The sequence below is a fragment of the Amblyomma americanum genome, chromosome 7 (assembly GCF_052857255.1).
Source record: "Amblyomma americanum isolate KBUSLIRL-KWMA chromosome 7, ASM5285725v1, whole genome shotgun sequence".
Lineage (NCBI taxonomy): Eukaryota > Metazoa > Arthropoda > Arachnida > Ixodida > Ixodidae > Amblyomma > Amblyomma americanum.
Window position 1 is genome coordinate 181,178,003 of NC_135503.1, and position 21,448 is coordinate 181,199,450.

Genomic DNA, 21,448 nt, shown 5'->3' on the forward strand with positions numbered 1-21,448 from the left:
TCATTGTCTCCTCACAATTAAAAAGAGGGTTTAAAGCCTGTTTGACAGAGGGGGTCAACAGTCTCCCTCGCCAACTGTTATTTGCTCGCTTCAAGCTTTGTTTTCAGATTCCAGGCGAACGAGTAATTTTGTAAACAATATAATATGCGTGCCATCGTCTTCAAGCAGCACTCTCGTCTTTAGACTGGAAAACTTTATTGCAGTTGTAAATAAAGTTACACCGAAGAGGCAACACAACACAGTCATTGAAATATAGCGTTTATTGGTCATTTGTAAGAAAAATAGTCCCAGTGTTTCCGCGCTCAAGTACAAGCCAGGTTTGACGCCATTGAGGTTGCCTGCGTGATGCATAAAAGACTTCAGGCGACGACATAGAAAACGCCGCACTTTGTCAGCAAGAACCCGGTGAGTGGCTTTGTCTACCGCACGAATAAAAGCATCTGGTACTTAAGCGGTACCTCCTCTGATTGATTCAATTACAACTGACTGACCTATCATGGCCTCTGTTTTCCTTTGAGAAATGTTTGCATTCCTTTATACGAGACTTCTTTAAAAGAATTTTTGTTTTAGAATCGCGGGCCCTCTTTTGATGAGCCCCAAAACAGCAGTGAAATCCTTGTAACACATCTATAAGGTCCTCTGTCATCCCGCAATTGAACGTGCGGGATACATTGTTGGGCAAGTTGGTTCATGACTGAACGTAGGCTGCGCAAAAAAAGTATTCCATTACTGAGGACAATACGGAACGAGAACTCAACTTTCAAATCAGGTTTAGTCGGCCAAGCAAGTTTGCAAGTTTTGCCAGTACAGGCTCAGAACGGTATCACAAGTGGACATTAAAAAATGGGAAGTCACGACACCGTGCTGCCATGGACACTTACCTCAATATTATTAAGAATGGTCCATTTATCACTGAAACGGCCTGTATCTCTTTTCTTGAGAAAATATGCTTAGAGAAGTCCTCATGCTGTTTTATCTTTGAACTTGCGCATAATCCTAAGGTCTTTTGGTAGAGGCTTGCATTGGCGTTCCGGGGAATGCTTCGATAGCTGACGTTGTTCCTCGTTTCGTTTTCCCAATTGACCTCTCATGCTCACCAATGCGATGACTGACAAAGTGGCTTGTCTCCTCTAAGTAGATTATGGCACATGTCAGCGGGAGCTGATAAAATACTCACTTGGCAGTCCACATAAGGGTTGTGTTGCTTTTTGCCTCAGCCATTTTGTTTCAGTTCAGAGGAATCTCATCCAAATCAAACACATACGCGACTGAGCTTGCAATGGGCCGAGAATACCAGTCGGCCACCGTGCTTATTCCCCAAATTTTTCAGGCTGTGTGCACCCTAGTGGACATAAGGGACTACTACTGGCCCTTTGTTGTCTGCATCGCCGTTTTGTTTAGGAGGCGCATTTCACTTCATTGCCAGCGTTTCAACAACTGCCAGCACGACCATATCAAGAAAACAAGGCTCACTCAACAATGAAATCTGAAAGTCGAAGCTGCAGATTTCTTAAAACGCATTTCATGGCATGAATATGACATACAGTTAGCACTGGTTAGCATGAGAGGCCACTTCGAGACCTTAGACCACGACAACGTCAACTACCGAAATATTGTCTGCCACACAACTACAAGACTGTACCAAAAGAAATCAGAATTCTGCTCATGTGCAAAACAAAGCAGCACAAAAACTTCTCGAAGTTCAAATTTCATCAAAGGAAGAGCTACAGGCTATATCAGTGACACGTCAATCAGACGTCGATCAGAATAGCGAAGTGCGTCTCATAAAAGACACAGTGACGGGATGCCCCCATTTTTGACACCGTTCTGAGCCTGTGCTGTGCAAAACTATGCACACTTGTTTGTGCGAATAAATCTCAGCTGAAAGTTCGCGCTGGTCCCGTCCTGTCCTTTTTTGTGAATGTCTTTCTTTGTGCAATCTATCTTTTCATCGCATTGAAGATACGATCGCTCACACTATGTTAAGCATGGTTTACTTGCTTTCGGTTCTTGTAAACAGCCCCAATTGTGTTTCCGAAGCGAAGAGGAAATAAAAAGAGAATACTTCTGACCGCATGTTTTGGACGGTATTGTGGCAGCAGAAGACATTGTTCCCGGTTACCGCTCTTATCTCGTACGCCTCGCTTTTATTCACTTGCAACAGGAATGGCCCCATGGCGGTACTGCTCATGTTACTAGAAGTGAGAACAGCGCTACTATCAAAGCAACGTGGATGTCGCAGCTGGTCCCATCCGCGGCATTGCCTTTGGTTTGAGCTTGCGGAGTGTTGACGAATACTATGCGGTCTTCAATGGTCGGCGCAACTGGTGATAGCTTGCGGAAGTACTCCACGAACGCGTCGATGTCCTTGTCACCTGGGCACAAAATAATGGAGCGTTAATGCCTGGTGTTTTTCGTTATAAGGCGCGAGCCTAAAGAAAGATGAGCGCAAAATTCAGGAACTAATCGCGATGAAATATCAAGTACAGGGAAATAAATTCCCCTGCATTAATACTCGAAAAAAGGGAAACCAAACCGAAAAAACGCATACAAACTTTAGTAGTGACAGCTTCCACCTGTAGATTTTTTGAAGTTTATGCAATATTTCAATGAAAAGAAGACAGCACCTCCCGTAAGGCTCCTGCAAGGTCTGTTTTTTTCGAATACGCTTGGAATATTCATCCGCAAACCGAATGTTAAGACACTGATGTAATTATTATAAGCGTTATATTTTAGTTTCACATGCATGAGCATTCAACCTTGTTGAATAATGGGCCAATAAACGCGGAATTATATGCACAGATCGAATCAGAAATATCAGAGGATGTCAGGATGTTGTAAGGCTTAATAATGCGTAAAAATGAAATTGAACTTTATTCGCCGGGAAGGGGAGCTAGGCGACTTTTCCACACAGCATCTATAGTCGATTAGAACTCAGGAGTGCAGCGGCGAATTGCCTTCGAAGGAGGACCTCCAGAAGATGGTTTTCAGTAGCTTTCACGGTCAATCTTTTAGCATGACGTCGGTGGTGGCCGACAAAAGTATACTTCAAATGGGATTAACTGCGACATTCCTGCAGCTTTTGCAATGGTCAATTAAAAGGCTCCATTGATTGTTGAGTAGATTTCGGCGATATTCGCTTCAGCGCTCATTGAAGCAGCGACCTCTTTGCGCAGTGCAAATGAGCCCACACATTAGGGGAATGTGACAAACAGCAGGTTTCCTCAACTGTGTAAACTTTTTTGTTGTCTTATTTTACAAGCGGGTCTTTCTAGTCTGTTGCTCGCTGAACAGAGGTTTTTGGAAAGCTTGTAAGGCGCCAGGAAAACTACGTAAAAGATGTCTCGTCGCTGCTTTTTACAGCGAAGATGTATACCTCTACCGTCCAACGAAATTTTCGTGTTTTGCGTTTTACAAAGCTGCTAAACGCTGTCGCGTCCCGCTCTTAAAGACGAATCATAAAAGAGTCCTAAGGTATACAAATAAATAAAAGTGTAAAAAAATATAAAGTAAATGAAAATAAAAAGTAAACAAAAACCAAATAACAAAAAATGAAAAGCTAAAAATTTTCAAAAGAACAGCTCCGTCTTCAAGAGCGAGACGCGACAACGCGTTGCAGAGCTGTCAAGGGGCCCACGGAGCGCCATCGTCCGTTCGGCGTGACTCTAGGCCCGTAGGACAATTTAAGGAAAGGAAATGACGCCTATCGCACAAAAGTCTGTGGACGCCCAAAGCGCACCGTAAGGAGACGAATATTAAAGCTTAAAGCAAAAGCCTTTAATGGCTCATACTCGCGATGTCCGTCCGTCCATCAGTGACACTCCAACTCGATAAGAAAAAAATCTTCGTGCACAATCGGATTTGAACTACCCTCGTTTCATTCCGCTGCTGAGCGTGCTAATTACTGCGCTACTTCCTGCCAACGCGTATGTTGTCCTGCTTGCCTAGGAGGCTGTAGAGTGTTTGCAGAAAGGCATCAAATCAGATGGATGCCTCCCAAATGCCCTCCAGTGTATCCAGCATTTAGGATTCACAAACAATTGTGTACTTAATTAACACCTTACAGCACATCAGTGAAACACGCAGCAGCAAAGCGCTAAAGGCTTTCGCCTCATCGCACTTTAGGTCAAAAAAGTGCCCCTGGATTTTTTTTCCGACCCGCGGTACCGATAATTACTACTACTCGTTCCGGTAAGTATTAGGTTGACAGCTCCTTCGAAAACGATTGACGTCATTCGAAGCACTCGTGTAAAGTTCAAACCGCATAATGTATGATAACGGCACCTGCAAACAATGCGAAGCACGTTCCTTCTTCCCGCTTGTTTTTCCCGGTAAATATTACAGTTGCGTTTTCGTGTGACTGTCGTAAACAAAAATACGCCAGGCTAAAAGTTGATTGAAAACTGCATAGCTTCGCTGTCCAACCACGTTCACCGTGTGGATTGGAGTCACAATTTTTTACGTAATATATTGCTGGTTGGCTTAGTTTGGCTTATTGAGTTTAACGTCCCGAAATGACTCAGGCTATGAGGAACGTCGTAGTGAAGGGCTGTGGAATTTTTTACCACCTGGGGTGCTTTAACCTGTAGTGACATCGCACAGTACACGAGCCTCTAGAATTTCTCCTCCATCGAAATTCGAACGCCGCGACCGGGAATAATTATATAATGCAGACATGGGAAGTGAGGGGCTCATTTGACAAATATATGAATGAAGCCAACAGCCACCGTAACCAAAGTGCATCGAGGATTTTTTCTAGTTTTTTTATATTTCTTGTGCTGATCAATGGGGAATAATAGTTTGAATAATTTGTCCCTTAAATCTAAATATTTATAAAGCAGAAAGAATAAACGTGCTCCTGTTGAGATCCGAACCAACGGCTTGCGAATTTCGCGTCCGGTGCTCTACAAACTGAGATACTGTGATGGCTCTACAGTCTACTGCTTTCGGGGGTATTTATATTCTTGCATGTAAGCTAAGTTGGTAGAGCACCAGACGCGTAATCTAGAGGTCATCTCTCGCATCCGGCCAGTGGTATGTGTTTTTTCTTCTGCTTTCTAAACAATACAATAAAGCGATAAAATAATCACTAATAACCTCTACTGACCACAACGAAAAATCAGACAGTTCGCTATGCTGCGTGGTTTATGTGTGTGCAGGCTTCTCACACACACACACACACACACACACACACGCACACACACACGCACACGCACACACGCACGCACACACACGCACACGCACACGCACACACACACACACACACACACACACACACACACACACACACACACACACACACACACACACACACACACACACACACACACACACACACACACACACACACACACACATATGCAAACTTGTGAAACGCTTCATTTAGCCATAGCTTTATTTTATGTCGACGTTTCGGACGGAGCCTGTCCTTTCTCAATACTGCAATTACAGGGATCGTCTTCCTCTTCTTAAGGAGTTGGCATTGACACACATGTACGGCAGAAGAAGATCCCTGTAACTGCAGTCTTGAGAAAGGACAGGCTCTGTCCGAAACGTCGAGACTCAAAATAAATATATGGCTAAATGAAGCGTTTCACAACTTGCATTTTGCCTCTAGCAACCAAATGCGTTTATCTTTCTATATATATATATATATATATATATATATATATATATATATATATATATATGTAAATGTGTGTGTGTGTGTGTGTGTGTGTGTGTGTGTGTGTGTGTGTGTGTGTGTGTGTGTGTGTGTGTGTGTGTGTGTGTGTGTGTGTGTGTGTGTGTGCCTGTTACGTTTCTTCAATTTTTGGTGATTTTATGTTATATTGACCAAATTTATTTATTTTATTTATTTATTTACCCTCAGGGCCGTTAGGCGTTACAGAGGGGAGTGGGAATAACATACAAGTACAAAAAACAAAACAGCAGCTAAAAATTTGAATATAGTTACAGCACACACTGGTTTAATGTCAATAACAGCACTAGCAAAAGGCAGCATTACACAGCTGCCAGCTGCCAGAAATATATATATATATATATGCTTTATTGCATTCTGTTGTAGGCGCTGCAAATTTTTTTTAATTTGAAAACTTGTCTTCATGCAGAGAGGCGGTCCAGATTTTCAAGTGGGTTCAATACAAAATGGTTAGGCACAAAACTCACTCTTTGTGCCGGAAGGCCTGCTTCGATAGACCGTGCAACACTAATATTTGAACCAACATACGCAGCGCTCTTGAAGCGAATGGCAAAAGTTGACGCTCAAGAGTGTTTTATGATAACTTCTGATATAGATATAGAGACCCACGTTTTCACAAAAGATCGAATGAGGGCATAGCAGCCAGGTCACAGCTTCACCGAAACCTCCAAATAAATTGGACGAGATGCGTGCGCCATTAATACTTCTTATAGTACTGCAGCTATCAAAGAAAGTCAGGGCGCGGAATTATAGCAGATCGTACTGGAATGTATTTATCATCGGTAATTAGGGCAATGTTGCGCCTTCTTTAAAAAATAGGAACACCAGAACAAAGGACATTTCAATGACTGGTTTGCGCCCCTCAGACGGCTCCCACATACGCAGCCAACGTTGGCTACACTGTTTTTGAAACCCAAAAGAAAGACTCATTTCTCTAGGGTATAGTCTAGTCCCTGATCCAGCATTATCAACTTACTAGCAGTTCCACGCATAATTTCTAAGCACCGTATCCGGAAACATCATCATCGATTCCTGCAGAAGAACCAAAGTGTACCCAGCAACTCACCGTACTCCAGTATATCTGCGTCGCTGAAGTCGTAGCCATCGCCGCCTTTGGCGATGTACTCAATGGTGACAATCGTGTAGTGTTCATTCACATCGACCACTTCGAGAGCGGGAACGATGCAATGAGTGCAGAGCGTCTTAAGCGATACGACACGTTCCATCTTGGGTCTTGACACATCGTAATGAACTCGAAACCCTGAAACAAAAAATAAAACAATGAAAAGTGGCTGCTTTTCTACACACCCACAAATATTGTGCTCTTTCGGCTAAGGTGCCAGTGTTGCGATTACGTGCGATTATGCAATCCTAAAATATTCTAACCTCTGTTCCAGATCCGCTGTTTTCAGGCCTCCCACCCAAGTACAGCGACACTTAAGCGCCGCCTTAGAGGTGTGATGCGATAGTGTTAATGGGTTAATGCCCACACTGGTCATTCTCTGCTTTACATTCTAGATCCCTGGGAGTCCTCGCACCATTCCTAGCGCAGTAGTGCACAGGTTAAGCGGTGCGCCACTGTGGCAAGTGCTGCCATCTGTGGGTCTTGTGCAACCCAGGTTGCTCTTCCCGACCAACCTTTCGCGATCAATCATTAACTGCCACCTGCCGCGGTGGTCGGTTTGCTCGCAATCTGGTCGGCAGGCTGTGATGATGTCGCGAGGTCATGTGACCTAGGCGCCCCCCTCCCCCATGTCTTTTCGATGTGGGGGGGGGGGAACGACGCAGGAAAGATTTCCTCTAGAATGGGAGCCTTAACGCTATCGCCTAAAGACTAGAAATCGTCAGCATCTCTCTCATCGTGTAATCCTAAGATCCAACGTGCCAACCCTTCTTCAGATCCTGTGTCTGCAGGAAGAACCACTTTTTATTTGTCTGTCTGAGCCCAATCTAAAGCGCCTTCAGGCGTCCAACCAAGGTTACGCGATTATTGCAAGAGACCTAACATCTTTAGCCTCTCACCTAAATGATTTTTCCGATATCTGCTCTCCCTCTTCCGTGCAACATGAGCCCAGTTAGACTCCCTCCGGGCAGAGAAGCCAAGGCCAAATGCCTCGACTCCATTCGATCAAACTGTCCCTAATTACACGGACGCGGCTTTCCTAGGCGCATGACGTTATCTCCGTGCTACCGAAATCTACACGATGTTTGCGCCCTTAACAACGGAAAAAAAGATGGTGTCCACAATAAAAACTACAGTGTTTCTTCCCCCACCAGGATAAATACCTGCTGAGGTGAAGGGACAGCCAAGCTACTTGGACAAGCATACGAAGCACTGTTAGTTCATGTCATAAAAACAGAACACAAATAGGATTCATTCACTCCTCATCATAATCATCCAGTGGATTCAGGACGACTTCCCTGCTTTAGAGAATGAATTCGTTCATGCTGTGAGCCGCCACGCGTTAGCATAAGTGTCCTTCAAGCGGCCCTATGAATTACTCCTTAAAAAAAGCTCCTGGGGATCAGCCAAATTTCAGACAGCGGCGACTGAAACTGTGCACGTTACGCGCACCACCCTTCGCTGCAGCAAGGCACGTACTCTCGAAGCGCTCGAGCTCACTCGCTCCTCATTGCCTCAGAGCCCCTTTGGAGAGTTCCGTAATCATACAGACCCTCGCAGGTTCTTCACATGTGTAGAAATCGCACAGAACAGAGGCTTTCGAGCCTTTCATCCCCATCGAAATGTGGTGGCCGTTGTCAAAATTAGATCTCACTACGTTGAACTTGCATCCGGGCACCACAAGTCTCTAACTGACCTCATTATTTGATAATATAAAGTTTTTCTGCTAAGAGTCTCTAAAATATTTCAGAATAGGCTTTTTGACATAGAAGAGCTCCTTTTTTCGGCATAGCATAATCAGCATCACAATACTGCTAAGACAAGATAACTAGCAGGCTGGTTAACTAATAATGAATAGTTTACTCTTTAACTATTACTGTTAGGCTCTTAATTATTCAGAGGCGTGCAGTCCACTGTAAGTTATATCACTCTCAGTTTTCAGAAATTCGGAAACGCGGTTACCCTTGGCGCCGCGCGTAACAAATGTTGGCCATTTCGACGAATTTTGTACACTGGAGAGGTTGCTTTGCCTGCAATCTTCTCGAATTTTGGCGCGATGTAGCCAAACTTTTTTCGGCCACAGCGCGAGTGACTCGCGTTAATCCCCAAGCTCACGCTACTAAATTCATGGCTCGGCCATTTAATGATGGCGTTTGTGAGGAACACGATGTAGTTGGTTGGAAAGCAGCATGGACTGAATTGTCCCATTCTGCTGGTTCACCAACCTTCTAACAATTACATGAAGTGACGCTGCACTGATTTCCTCCGGCACTCATTAACTCCTTGAATAAAAAGAAAGGCGTGCCTTCACACCTGCGCGAATATTTTTTTGAAAATATCATGCAGATACGCAATTTCAATTTTGTAGAAAACATCAACCTAGCAGCTATAGATCAAATTCCTCACATGGCGAGCGTTACACAGCGACCTGAGAACATCCAAGCACTGCAGCATCCATGAATGCATTGAAATGCCCAAAAAGTAGGGAGCATATGTACCCAGTACTTTTTCTGGACGTTATACGCATTGTTTTGTAGTCAACAAGTGGACGTTATCAAAAACTGCAATGTTGATCAAATGTAAAAATTGAAGTAGTGTCAAAGGTACGTATGTCATCCCTAAATGCAAAGGATGTAAGCTTTCAATTAAAAATTGTTTTTCCAAGGGTCATGAATTTTGTTGGGACATTTAAGTGTGAAGTAAATGTTTTATAAAACGCTGTGCATCATTGCATGAGGCTAATGCTGTGTGCTGAAAATGTATTTGAAAGATTCTGTTCATCTTCATATTTGCCTGCCACGGTGCTTCATTGCCTAAAGGGTCGTGCTTTTTAATTAGCTCGCAGTCATGAAATTAAGCCTGCTCACCGCGGCCAGGCCACAGGACAAAATGCAATGTTATTGCACGTCGAAAAAATTAAGCAGGATGACAAATTGAAGGGGACCTGTAAAGTGCGCCTTAAGGGTATAACGCGATATTGCTAATGGATTAACCCCCGTATATGCGGAGTTGGTCATTCTCTACTTGACACTCATGAATTGCTGGGAGTCCTAATACCACTATTGGAGCAGTGGTGCACCAATTAAGCGATGCGCCACTGCCCTGCGATGCCAGGTGCTGCCATCGGTGGGGCTTGTGAGACACATGTTGCTCTTACCGAGCAAACTCTATCGAAAACATCACTAACTTAAGGTACCTGCCGCCTAGGTTGCTTTTCTGGTGATTTTTCGCTTACGGAAAAGTACTCGAGGTGACCCACTCAGCACTGAAGGGCCGACGGCACGTCGAGAACGGGCAGCGGCTGGTGCGCATAGAGATGTGTTAGGCGTTTCTACAGGAAACGAATTTACGCTGGCCACGCGAGGTCACTGAATGTAAGCTTCTATTTTGTGTTGAAGCCTTTTTATCATTAACATCTTCTGTTTCTTAAGGTGTTGGTGTGCTTTTTGTGAACCATTCTCTTCGCTCTGGGGCGCATTGCATTTATGGTTTCAACGACCGCACACTTGCGGTCGATTTCTACCTAGGCGCGTCAGACCCGTAGAGGTGTACGCACCAACCTGCCATGCCGATGCTTCTAATATCTTTGATTTTTAGATTCTTTTCAGTTAGACTGTTACCCTTGTTTTCTTGTTAGCGATTTTAACTGTGCTTTGGATCTCCTACGAGATGTTCGCGGTCCATACAAGGGGCGACCCTACGCCGGGGCTCGGTCTCTGCGTGATATTTGTATTCAGTTTTCTCTGACCTACGCGTGGGTTAAGCTACACGGTGATAGTTTTGCTGGAACCTGAGAGCAGGGCAGGTCAGCTAGCCGTCTTGTTAACTTTCTTTTCCCACGCGAACTGGAGTGCTGTGTGGTTTCTTGTGAAGCGCTCGCGTTTCTTCCGGGCAGCCCACGCATTAGTGATCGTCGACCTCTGTCAGCAGTACTGGACATGGGCGGGGGCGCCCCACATTTAGACGCGTGGCGTATTGATCCATGTCTGCTGACAGATTGGTCGAGGGTGGTAGCTCTTGAACGCGCTCTGGGGAGCCCGGATGGAGACGACGAAAGTCCCAAGTCCTGGGACGATAAAAAAGCAGCCTGGCGATCGCTTTTGGTTCGCGAAGGGAGCCAGCGCAGAAAGCGCATCACGGACGAGATAAACAACACTCTCACCTGTATACGCGCCGAGCAGCGAGGCGCGCCGTTCACCTTCGCCATGCGCGATTATCTTAATTTACTGAAATCGCGCTACCACACGCTACTCCGCCAGTCATCGCGTGCAGCAAGCCAGGCGCTCGTAAAGGGCAGGCCAGTTCGTATCTCTCCGTACTACGACAGGTGCGAGCAGGTAGACCGGAGGAGGCACGACAGGTTCGCGTGGAAGAGGAGGTTCTGCCTGAGGAGCAGCAGTGCGGCTGTCATCTCTGACGCTTTTTACGCGTCACTTTTCGCAACTGTTGGTTTCTGGCGCCGGACGGCGGGGCTCAGCCTTTTGCACTGACGCCGTTTGCAGTTTTTGCGGCCAGTTGCCTCAGCTGCAGAGTGATCCAGACACACAGCTTAGTGCCCCAGTTAGCTCCGAGGAGCTCTTCGCGACAGTTAAAGGCATGAACACCGCCGCAGCTCCAGGCCCTGACGGCATTCCCACCAGCTTCTATGGCAGTTTCTACACCGTACTGGACGAAAACCTTCTCCGGATGGTGAACGCCTTTGTCAGGGATGGTGAGAGGCCGGAGTCTTTTAGAGAGAGCCGTGTTGTGCTCATCCTGAAGCCTGGTGGGTGTCCATTTGACCCGCAGGCGTGGCGCCCGATCACTCTGTTTAATGCAGATTACAAGGTCGTGGCGTCACTGCTGGATAAAAAGGTTGAGCAAACTTTTAGCGGTGCTAATAAGCCCTATACACAGACCAGCAGCGTGCCGGCGGAGGCTCGGTGTTCTCGTCTCTCGCACTGAAGCGTGACTTGTTCACGTTCACTTCGTGAACTGGAATACCGGGTTGTTTCGTCTCACTCGATCAGGCGAGAGCCCTCGATCGAGATGAGCACCGCTACCTTTTTGGCGTTCTCGGGGCTTTCGGCTTTCTTTTCAGGAGGACACAGGGGCGCAACAAAAACACACGGACAAAGAAGTAGACAGGGACGAGCGCTTACTATCAACAGGCTTTATTTGACGTAGACCGTTAGTATACTTTCGCCTACCCAAGCGCCACTGTGCGAATCACAAGCACGTGGGTAACAGAAAGCACCAAAAGAAATCGAAAGGTAGGCGATTACAGAAATCTATCTAAGAAAACCGTTTCAGATCGGCGGAGCATTACAGACGAATCACTGATGCAGTTATCTCCTTTTTTTCTGATGTAATAGGCTTCCACCAGTTCCCGTTCAATCTGATCGCGGCTTCTCAACAATACTCTACAGTCCTATAATCGGGGAAAACAGGCGACCGGAGTTCGTGGAGCGCTTAGAACGGTTGTATTCCGACCTTACAGCTCGTTTACTTTTTAACGCGGTGTTAAGCGACCCATTTAGTATAAAGTGTGGCATTAGACAGGGCTGTCCCCTGTCGCCAAGGTTATTTGTATTATGCTTGGACCCGCTCCTTCGCTGCCTAGCAGAAGTGTCCATCGTTGCGCGGATTCCCACTGCCGGGTCAAGGCCAGGTGAAGGTGTCCGCGTACGATGGCGACCTGTCCCTGTTCTTGCGGGACGAGGACAACTACGCAGCGTTTTTACGGCTTTTTGCGAGTTACAGCGAGCGTTCCGGCGCCCTGCTGAAAAGAGGCAAAAGCAAAGCTCTGCGCTTCTGCGCTTTTGCGTCAGACCTGCTTGGCGATGTGGAGTGGGTCTTGGCAGTGAAAGTGCTAGGCGTAATGTTGCTCTCCTCAGGAGAGGTAGCCCGCCAGTCATAGACGCAGTTGAGAGCAACCGCAGGGCAACGCCTGGTAGTGGCGGAGCGTTTTCGCCTATCGCTGTCGGAGCGCGCATATATTATCAGAGCTTCAGTTTGCGCGTCGCTCTTTTATATTGCCCGCGTTGCTTGTCTCGGCCACGGACGGCCGAGACTCTAACCGCTACCCTGCCAACGTTTCCCAGACGCAGGCCTCCCGCGTATGCGAGTTGCTTGCAATAAGGGAGGCTACCCCAGAGCAGCTACAGCGGAGCAGGCGGGTGCAGTGGCGAGACTTGACGGCTCTCCTTCTTCCGCCAGACGTCCGTGACTTCGGCTAGAGGGTCTTGCCCACGACAGTCCGCATCGCAGCATGGGGCATCGCTCCTTCTTCGCTGTGTCCGCAGTGTGTCGGAACCGAAACCTTTGAGAACGCACTATTTGAGTCCGTTGTGACGCGCACTTTTTGCCAACTATTGTCACGTATGTTTTTTTCTCTCGCATGACTGGCGCGCCAGGCCGCTAGACACATTTGTGCGGCTGTTATGTGTTGGTGCTTTTGTTTTGTGGCGCCAGAGAGGCGTCGCTTCCTTAAAGGGCCGACCCGAACGGGCCATGTTTCCAATGCTAAAGCGTGTCCGAGCGGCCCTGTTTGAGCAGGCGTGCTTAGACAGGGCGACGCTGCAGGAAGAAGTGTAGATGCGACGCTGGAGCACCGGCTTCATCGTCGCAAGCGGGGGCCGTTTGAAGGTGCGGCTCCTGCCGGATTGAGTGGTGCGCGCAAGTGATGTGCGCGATGTTTGTGCGCGGTGTGCGCGTACGGTTCCCATCCACGTGCTTCCCCCACGCTTATGAACCTCTTTCAACTGTTTTTTGAACACTTTTGCTCCTTGTGTACGTCTGTGAGTGTCGGGCGACATTAGTCGTCGTACTCTATCTTTTGTACGAGCGAGGAACGGCTGTTCCTTATAAGATCTGTGTCTAATAAACTTAGCTTACTACCCGTTATAGGATATTTTTCGGGGGTAGGGGTTTGAGGTGGGAAAGAGATGGGAGGGCACAACCAATTTTAATGGCTCCAATCTTGGATTCGAGAAACCGAAACTGTGTTGCCATTTTGTTCCTGGATGACATACTGGGGGAGGGGGGCGGGGTAGGGGTGGGAGGGCACAACTAATATGAATGGCTGACATCTCAGATTCGAGAAACCGAAACTATGTCGCCATTTCAAACCCTGACGTCATACCCACTTAGTTCCACCTCAATCGAACTTATTGAAACGTGACGGCATCATTGGCACACGGCAGGTGGTTGTTTCTACAATGCTATTGTAGGTGGCGCTACAAGTCTCAACGCGAGATGTGTTGTTTTCTAGTTGCTGCCACAGATGCCGCTGTGATCTCAGTGTGGTAGCAGACCCCACGAAATCTAGAAACGTGATGACTAACAGCTAACGCTCTTAAAAATCCCGGGCGGTCGAAATTACCCAGTTTGAGTCACACTGGGGCGTTAACCACATAACGCAAAAAGCCAATCTAAGTTCCGTTTCTTGAAACTGTATTGAAGTACGCTTTGGAATGTGTTCGTAACTGATCTCAGTTGAAGCGACATGAGTAAATGCTGAATTAGTTTTAGAAAAGGGTCAGTGCATACCAACCGCACGTGCCTATCCCTCCCTGATTTCTAACAGAAAATGTACGGCTCTTTATTGCACAATCGAAACCAGTTTCTCAGAATATATCTGGGAAAGAATTTTCAGGTCATGTGACAGCCGTTTTAATTTCTATGGGAGTGCAAAACCCCGTTTCTTCGAGAGAAATAAAAAAATAGTTTAGCTTTTCCTAGCCTATAAATTTTTCTAATCAACGTGAAACATTGCATTTAGGTATCAGCTCCGAATAAATGGGCAGCATAAAACTTTTATATATTTACTTCTGTCTTTTAGCCCCAAAACTACCATTTTTACTAGTCTGTAAGAAACGTGCGCAACATTTATGAGCAATATAAAACGCTTTGTTGGTTGGGTGACATATTTATGACTTGTTTAAAGTGCGCGAACTCGCATAGTACAGAAGTTAATGAAAAACAGTTTCACTTTGCAAAAAGTGCGCTACCGCGTATAGAGTTTTACATTTCATACTGAGTGCTCCAAGTTAAACTGCAATATGCGGCTTATTACACTGCCAACACAAATATAATTGTGTTCAATAAATTTTATTGGTTCATTATTTGGTTTCGGCGACAAAACAAATTTTGCGCTCGAAAGTCATTACCGCCGGTGATTGCTGTCACTTAATACCACTGCACTGCACAACTGGCGAAAGCACTGCTCGAAAACTTTACCTCCCACGTGATACTCTCATATTCAACAACTCATGCGTCCACACCCTCGTCGCAGTCGGCACTCCTAACGTGCTGTGATACATGAGCGGTGGCGCGCGTGGAATCAGGTATCATGCGGGGCATATTGTATATGAGCGTGTCTCACCGCCGCTCTGCCCGGCCTTCTCTGGTTCCCTCCCCTTTCTCTCCAGGTCTCCTCAAATATATAGCAGCGATTATTCGCCTTAGAACAAAGCAGGTGCAATACAGTCCTTGTTCCAAATACAGGAAAAGGCACAGTGCCGTACCAGTCCAGCATCCAGCTCAGTCAAGTGCTGAAGCTTGTTGTTCAAGTGACGGTGTCAATAATAATATTTGCTCCATGCCAGAGATTCAGTTTGATTAAAAAAGTAAAGTTGCCTGAGTATATATGAAAGATATAATGTGTTCAGTGAGATTCGACAGATTATTTTTCCAGAAAGTTTGTTGTCAGGCTTTTTTTTTCCGAAGTAACTTAAGTACAATTTATGAAACAACATACTAGTCGATAGCTACAGATATACTCTCCGAAGTAGCGAAACGGCTGACCAATCCGACGATCCTCGAGACAGGCGAACCGATCTATCAGAGGGCTGCTTCAGAGCTACCTTTTTATTGTGCCCAATCGGCCTTGGTGAGAACACTTCTCTTTTTTCTGCGCCATGTCTACCAAGCTAATGCGATTAAACTGCCAAGCCGATGGTCATGGATAAATGAAGTGATTTTTATTTTGTCCTCTGGCCCACACAAGCTTTTTTTGCCGAAAGAGAGCCAGCAGACTGTGGCCACCTGTTAATTGCTTTATCCCGCCTATTAACAGAAGTGGCTCCCGTGATAAAAAAAAAGTCGTGGCTGTCAATTTGAACGAAAACTTCAATCAGTTTTCTTGCAGAAACGCGCGAAACGGCGCCTGCATTCAAAGCAGCCGGACAAGATCGAAAGCATATGCTGACATTGAACTCGAATTACTTTTAAACAGCAATCAGACAATTGCAGCTTTCAAGGTTCACTTCAGAAGCAGAGCACATTCTCTCGGCTGACGAAATTTTGTAATGCAGTGCAGTTGCATAACGGGACAAAATCAATATCGGCGAAGACATCAGCTTTTCAAGTCACCGAAGCAGAAATTGCTGCAATGAGAATCAACCTCATATGAAATTTAAAAGGCTCAATAAAATGAAAATCGCACTCTTTTTTGCAACTGTAATTTTTTAATATGTTATCAGTTCCTAAACTTTTTAAAAAGTCGTACATATGCCAGGCAGCCGTAGAAGTGTTTTATATCGGTCATGAATTTAGTGTCCATTTTCTAAAAAAGTTATAGAACTTTGGGCTCAAATAAAGAACTAAAGTATATAAAACATTTACTGCTGGCAGTTTATTAGTGGCTAATAATTACGTGAAAACCTAAGCATCGTTCAGGAAAAATTTTGAGTGTAGACAAAAATGACTAATTTTGCAATTTTTAGAGATAACTACTTGTGAGCTCGACTGGAAAATTCAACGTGTATTTCATGAGAAGAATTTTTTTTGTTCACATGTATTGAAGGGAATTTATTTAGACAGTGTAATAAACCGCTATAAAGTTTCTGGAAGAAATCTAGGGCCTTATTGCAAAACGTTAGGTGCATTTGGAGGGGAATGCCGCAAAAATGAAGTTGCAGTTAAGATGTTATCAATAAACTGTCTACATTGAACTCACAGATAGTTCTTCATTTCAGTAATAATGAGGAGTCTGGAAAGTGTATCGATCATAGGACACTCGAGAAGTCCAGCTTTATATTTTCTGACAAACATTTCACCAGCGGAGAGAAACGTTTCTTCGGTTTGGTTTGGTTTTTGAGGGTTTGACGTTCTATAGCGACTCAGGCTATGAGAAGCGCCGTAGTGAAGGGCTCCGGAAGTTTCGACCACCTGGGGTTCTTTAACGTGCAGTGACATCGCAAAGTACACGATCCTCTAGAATTTTGCCTGCATCGAAATTCGACTGCCGCGGCCGGGATCACACCCGTGTCTTTCGGGTCAGCTGCAAAGCGGCATAACCACTGCGCCACCACGGCGGAAAACGTTTCTTCAGTGCAGAAAACCGAAAAAAAGTGCTCAACAATTTTAATTTACCAAATTTAAATATATGCACTGAGCAGACCATTTTCAACACTGCTGTTGTTGACAATGCGAGAAAACGATGTGAGCATATTTATTCTCTTGTTTCACTTGATTTTTTTATTTCAGTTGCTGAGTAAATGAGTTTCGCTTCGCTCAGAACTGCACGAAACACGCTTGTTAAGGTTTTAGTTTTCTCTAATGCATGGCAGATATGCAACATAAAAATGAAGCGGGGTAAACATTTATCAGCTGTTGCAATAAACACTAAACATTGTTCACATAACACTGGCAGCAGACTTGAACACGTTAAAGAATCAGTCATGCTAAATGGTAATGGGTAAAAACACACCCAAGCCACCCAAGCCACTACGTCAATTTCATGGCAACAATATACGAAAAGACTTGATCACTTACAGCAAACTTTGAATTAGAGACAAGAGACAATGAAGAGTGCACACACTAGTGCAGTCAATTTGCTGAGAAGACTAGGTGCGTCTTTTTAACTATTTCATAGTCCTCTAATTTCTGCTGGTTTTATACTGGAATCAGCCCACTGATTTGCATATATTTCGCAGTCAAGGGCTACATGATTGTGGCTCTTCCCACTAGAGCCTCTCTTGTCAGGCTTGGATTGTGCAAGCAGTGTCATACGTGCCGGAATACAAATGACAATGGCTGTAAGATTTTTGTGACCAGTGTGCTTTTGTGCTTGTGCATACCTAAATTTCTACCCAAACGGAAATGACGTATGGTCCTACTTGATGCCTGTTTTCAATTCAGTCTTACGGTAGTCGGCTGCTTCCAACTGCTTACATTGCATGCCCTCATAATTTGGGTGAGGAGGATGCGTGTGCATGACTGAGCTGCTGCTTTTGCTCGTGTGTATCTTCCCAGTATCCCCCTCCACCTCTGTGTTTCTGAATTTTCAACCCAAGGCACTCTCCCTCTTAGAAAGGTTCTTCCGATTGAACCAGTTATACAATGCGCTAAGCAAACTATTTCAGGGTTTGGATGCAGAGGATGCCTATAGAAGACTGACTACTGCTCTTGCTTCTACATTAGTTCTTTTTTTATCTATGAATATGAGCACATGTAGGGGTTTGCGCCCACCATACAGCTAAGATGTGAGCCATATGAGCCGTGTGAACAAAGCCCTTTCTCGAAAGATTGTGACCTAGCACCAAAGTCGCAAGGGTCTCGAAATACACAACTTCAGTGTTCTCAGTATGCGACAAGCCATTTGCACCGTTGAGAGTGTACAACTTTTTAGTGTGCTGCAGGTTCTCCTCGGATATGACAAAAGCCTGGCTGAACCCCTCAGAGCTTTCCTGCTGCAGCAACGCCTGAAACGTCTCATTACACACATTGTCACGCATTCAGGCACTATCTGTATTTAAACAAAATCGTAAAATTTTCTTTTGCATTAAGGGCTCAGTGGCCACTCAGTGCGTCAAAGTTTAACCGCATATAAAAAACTGCACTGTCTTATTGGCGCCGCATGTTGATCAATCCGCGCGCTGCAATGTTAAGACAACGGCGACGCCACATGACAGTGAAACATGCCCTGCGCAGCTGTTGCTGGGACCTCGGAGAACCGCACGGTAAGCTCCTGACCTGGGCGTAGGGGACGAAGACAGAACAAAAGGAACACGGGTAATTACACTCCTCACCTCTACGATCGCGGCGTAGGCATTGTTTAGTAATCAATGAAGCTTCGTGGATGCTATACCTTCTTGATAAAAACAGCGCGCTTTATGTCTGATGAAACATCAGGTAATCGAATGGCAGCGTTGTGACAAGGGTCGAGTGCAATCGAATCCCAATGAAGCAGGTACCTGCAGCACGTGACTGTATAGGCAATAATATGGCGTACTGCAGCCATGCTACCCTAGATATTGCCACCTAGTGTTGCCAGGTGGCGCAAGCTGCCCGCGAAGACGATGAGGTTGCGATCGTGCTATCGCGGATCGGCCGCCATTACCGTCTCCTCTTGCCAACTCCAGCTGTTGAAGCGTCTCTCCGTGAGAACTCCGTGACAATATGATCCCGTCGCCACGTTGGCCTAATGGATGTCCTAAGCCTTTAAAGGAATTGCTGATGGTCTAGCTCTGTTAGGCCAGGATATACGTAGCGAAAACGCGGCGACTTCTGGATCGGAAGTGTTAATATATGAAACCCATGCATTCTCTAGGTGCGCCTTTATTCATGATTATACCTTGAACCATCGTGGCGAAGTAAAGGGTTAATCACGAATAAAGGCACATCTAGTGTACGCACTCTTCCGATCCAGGAGCCACCGCACTTTCGCAACGTATATACTGGCCTAACAGAGCTAGGCCTTGAGCCGTCGTGGCGGAGTTGGCGGAGTGGTACTACGTGGCCGAGGAGGAAGAGGAAGCCGTTCTGAACGGCTGTGTGTTGAAATGTTCCTAGCTGGAAACAGCGCATCGGTCGTTGGCCGAAGTCTCCAGACACCTGAAGTTGCCATGGACTCGTATAAAGTTGACCTCTCTCGACTTCCTACCGGTAATGTTGTCGTCAACGATGTCTTTCTACATGCTGACATCAAGGGTCACCCATACCGTGCTCCCGACTTCCGAGACGCGATCGCGCAGATTGTGGGCCTCCGTGAGATTCTGTGTATTGGCCAGTACCAAATGAGCCACGTTTAGATTGTTACCTGCGAGAGCAGTTCCTCAAAACAGAAACTTATTGACAAAGCAGAGTTCCATGTCAAAGGTCTAAAATGTGTCGTGTTTGACCCTGACACCAAAAACGTGAATCTTAAGCTTCTTTGGTTCCCGCGCTATATGGAGCACCGGAGGATTGTGGAAGCTTTGGAGCCTTTTTGGAACTGCCCAAACTATCGGGCGTGAGAAGTGGCGGTGCCCCGGAAGGGAGCACATGGAAACAGCGAGCCATGAAATCTCGCTCACGCTTCAGGAAGGAGTGTCAGCAAGTACAATTCCTCACACGCTCAACGTTTTCGTGGAAAACACTTTAGTTGTGATCCCAGGCAGTTCTCCGCTGTGTCTTCATTGTAAACGTGTGGGCCACGTACGGCGTCAGTGTCGTACGCCTCTATGCACCCAGTGCCTATGCTTTGGGCGCAGAGTAGACAACTGTGTTATGAGTTATGTTGACAGGTTACGCCAGGGCAACTGGACACATGAGGATGAAGTGGCGTCAGTACCCATTATGGTTGTGTCGGATGTTGTGAAAGCGTCGGCTGGACTAATTTATGAGCTCCCAACCGAAGATGGACCAAAGGCTTCTGCACCGAATGGCGGCAAGGGTCCGCCTGCAAGTACTGACAAACAGGAATCCCCGTCTCCAGACCGAAAGCCACCGGACCCGAGTCTGCCCGGGTATGCTACTTTGACCCCTGTGCTTGCTGCTCAGAGGGCACCTGTCACCCACCCAGCGATCACGAGAGCAGAACACCCTTGCTGTAGAGTCACTGGAGGCGCTTCAGCCAGTGAATGTGCGACAAGCCTTCTGCGCCGGCGGTGCGCCTACGTCGTCGCCGGCGTGCAGTAGTGTGTCGCCTGAAGTGTGCTTCTAGAGTGTTCGGTGCCCCGTCGGCTGTCAGCGTGGTTGCGAGCGACGTGGTCCACTCGGCTTCATGTGCCGAAGCCTTGGCTGTCTCAGAAGTGGCGATGGACAACAGCGCACCTTTGAAGCGTCCTGCAGATGATGAGGTGTGTGTTGATGGCGATGAGCAGAAGGCACCTGTTGTGGTGGCATTGGGAAGGGTCACCTCAAAACGAAGGGCGATGTCTGCCGTACAAGCCGCCGATTTGCAGGCCGGTGGCCCCAGTACAGGGGATCGTCTTCAAAAAGACAAGCCCCAAACATGGCGGGCGTCGCAGCATTTCAGGTCGCTACCCCTAGCATTAGTAGCATTACGGGTTTGCGTAACCGTCGAAGGCAATATCGGTTACGACATCTTTTAAACAAATGGGGTGTGAGTGTGGCAGCCATCCAGGAAACCAAGCTGTCTTCTGATGAGGAGACTGAAGCTGCTGTCGAGTCTTTTTTGTAAGAGTTCAATGTTGTAGTTAGTCACTCGAGAGGCTTATCAGGTGGGTACATGCCTAATCCTGGACAACACACTGGGTATTACTGCCGTGTCGTTTAGCACAGATGACGACGGACGATTATCTGCTGTGAGCTCGCAATTTCTGGTTTGCAGTGGCAAATTGTTTGTGTTTGTTCCCCTGTAAAGTAGTGTGGTAGAGGGCTATTTTTCCTGTCACTAGTCGACCATATGTACACCC

The 21,448-nt window shown here is 46.3% G+C and overlaps 1 protein-coding gene across 2 annotated transcripts in view; it reads right to left on the reverse strand.

The window, feature by feature from the left end:
* Nucleotides 1-242: 242 nt before the first annotated feature.
* The window catches only part of LOC144096778 (protein 5NUC-like), a 414,953-nt gene continuing 393,747 nt past the window's right edge, over nt 243-21,448 (reverse strand). For both annotated transcript variants that reach the window (XM_077629663.1, XM_077629662.1), the window contains 2 exons: nt 6,768-6,962; nt 243-2,375 (listed from right to left, as the gene is read on the reverse strand). In XM_077629663.1, coding sequence (XP_077485789.1) covers nt 2,188-2,375; nt 6,768-6,962 — 383 coding nt within the window. In that variant the 3' untranslated portion in view covers nt 243-2,187. The remainder of the gene's footprint in view (nt 2,376-6,767; nt 6,963-21,448) is intronic.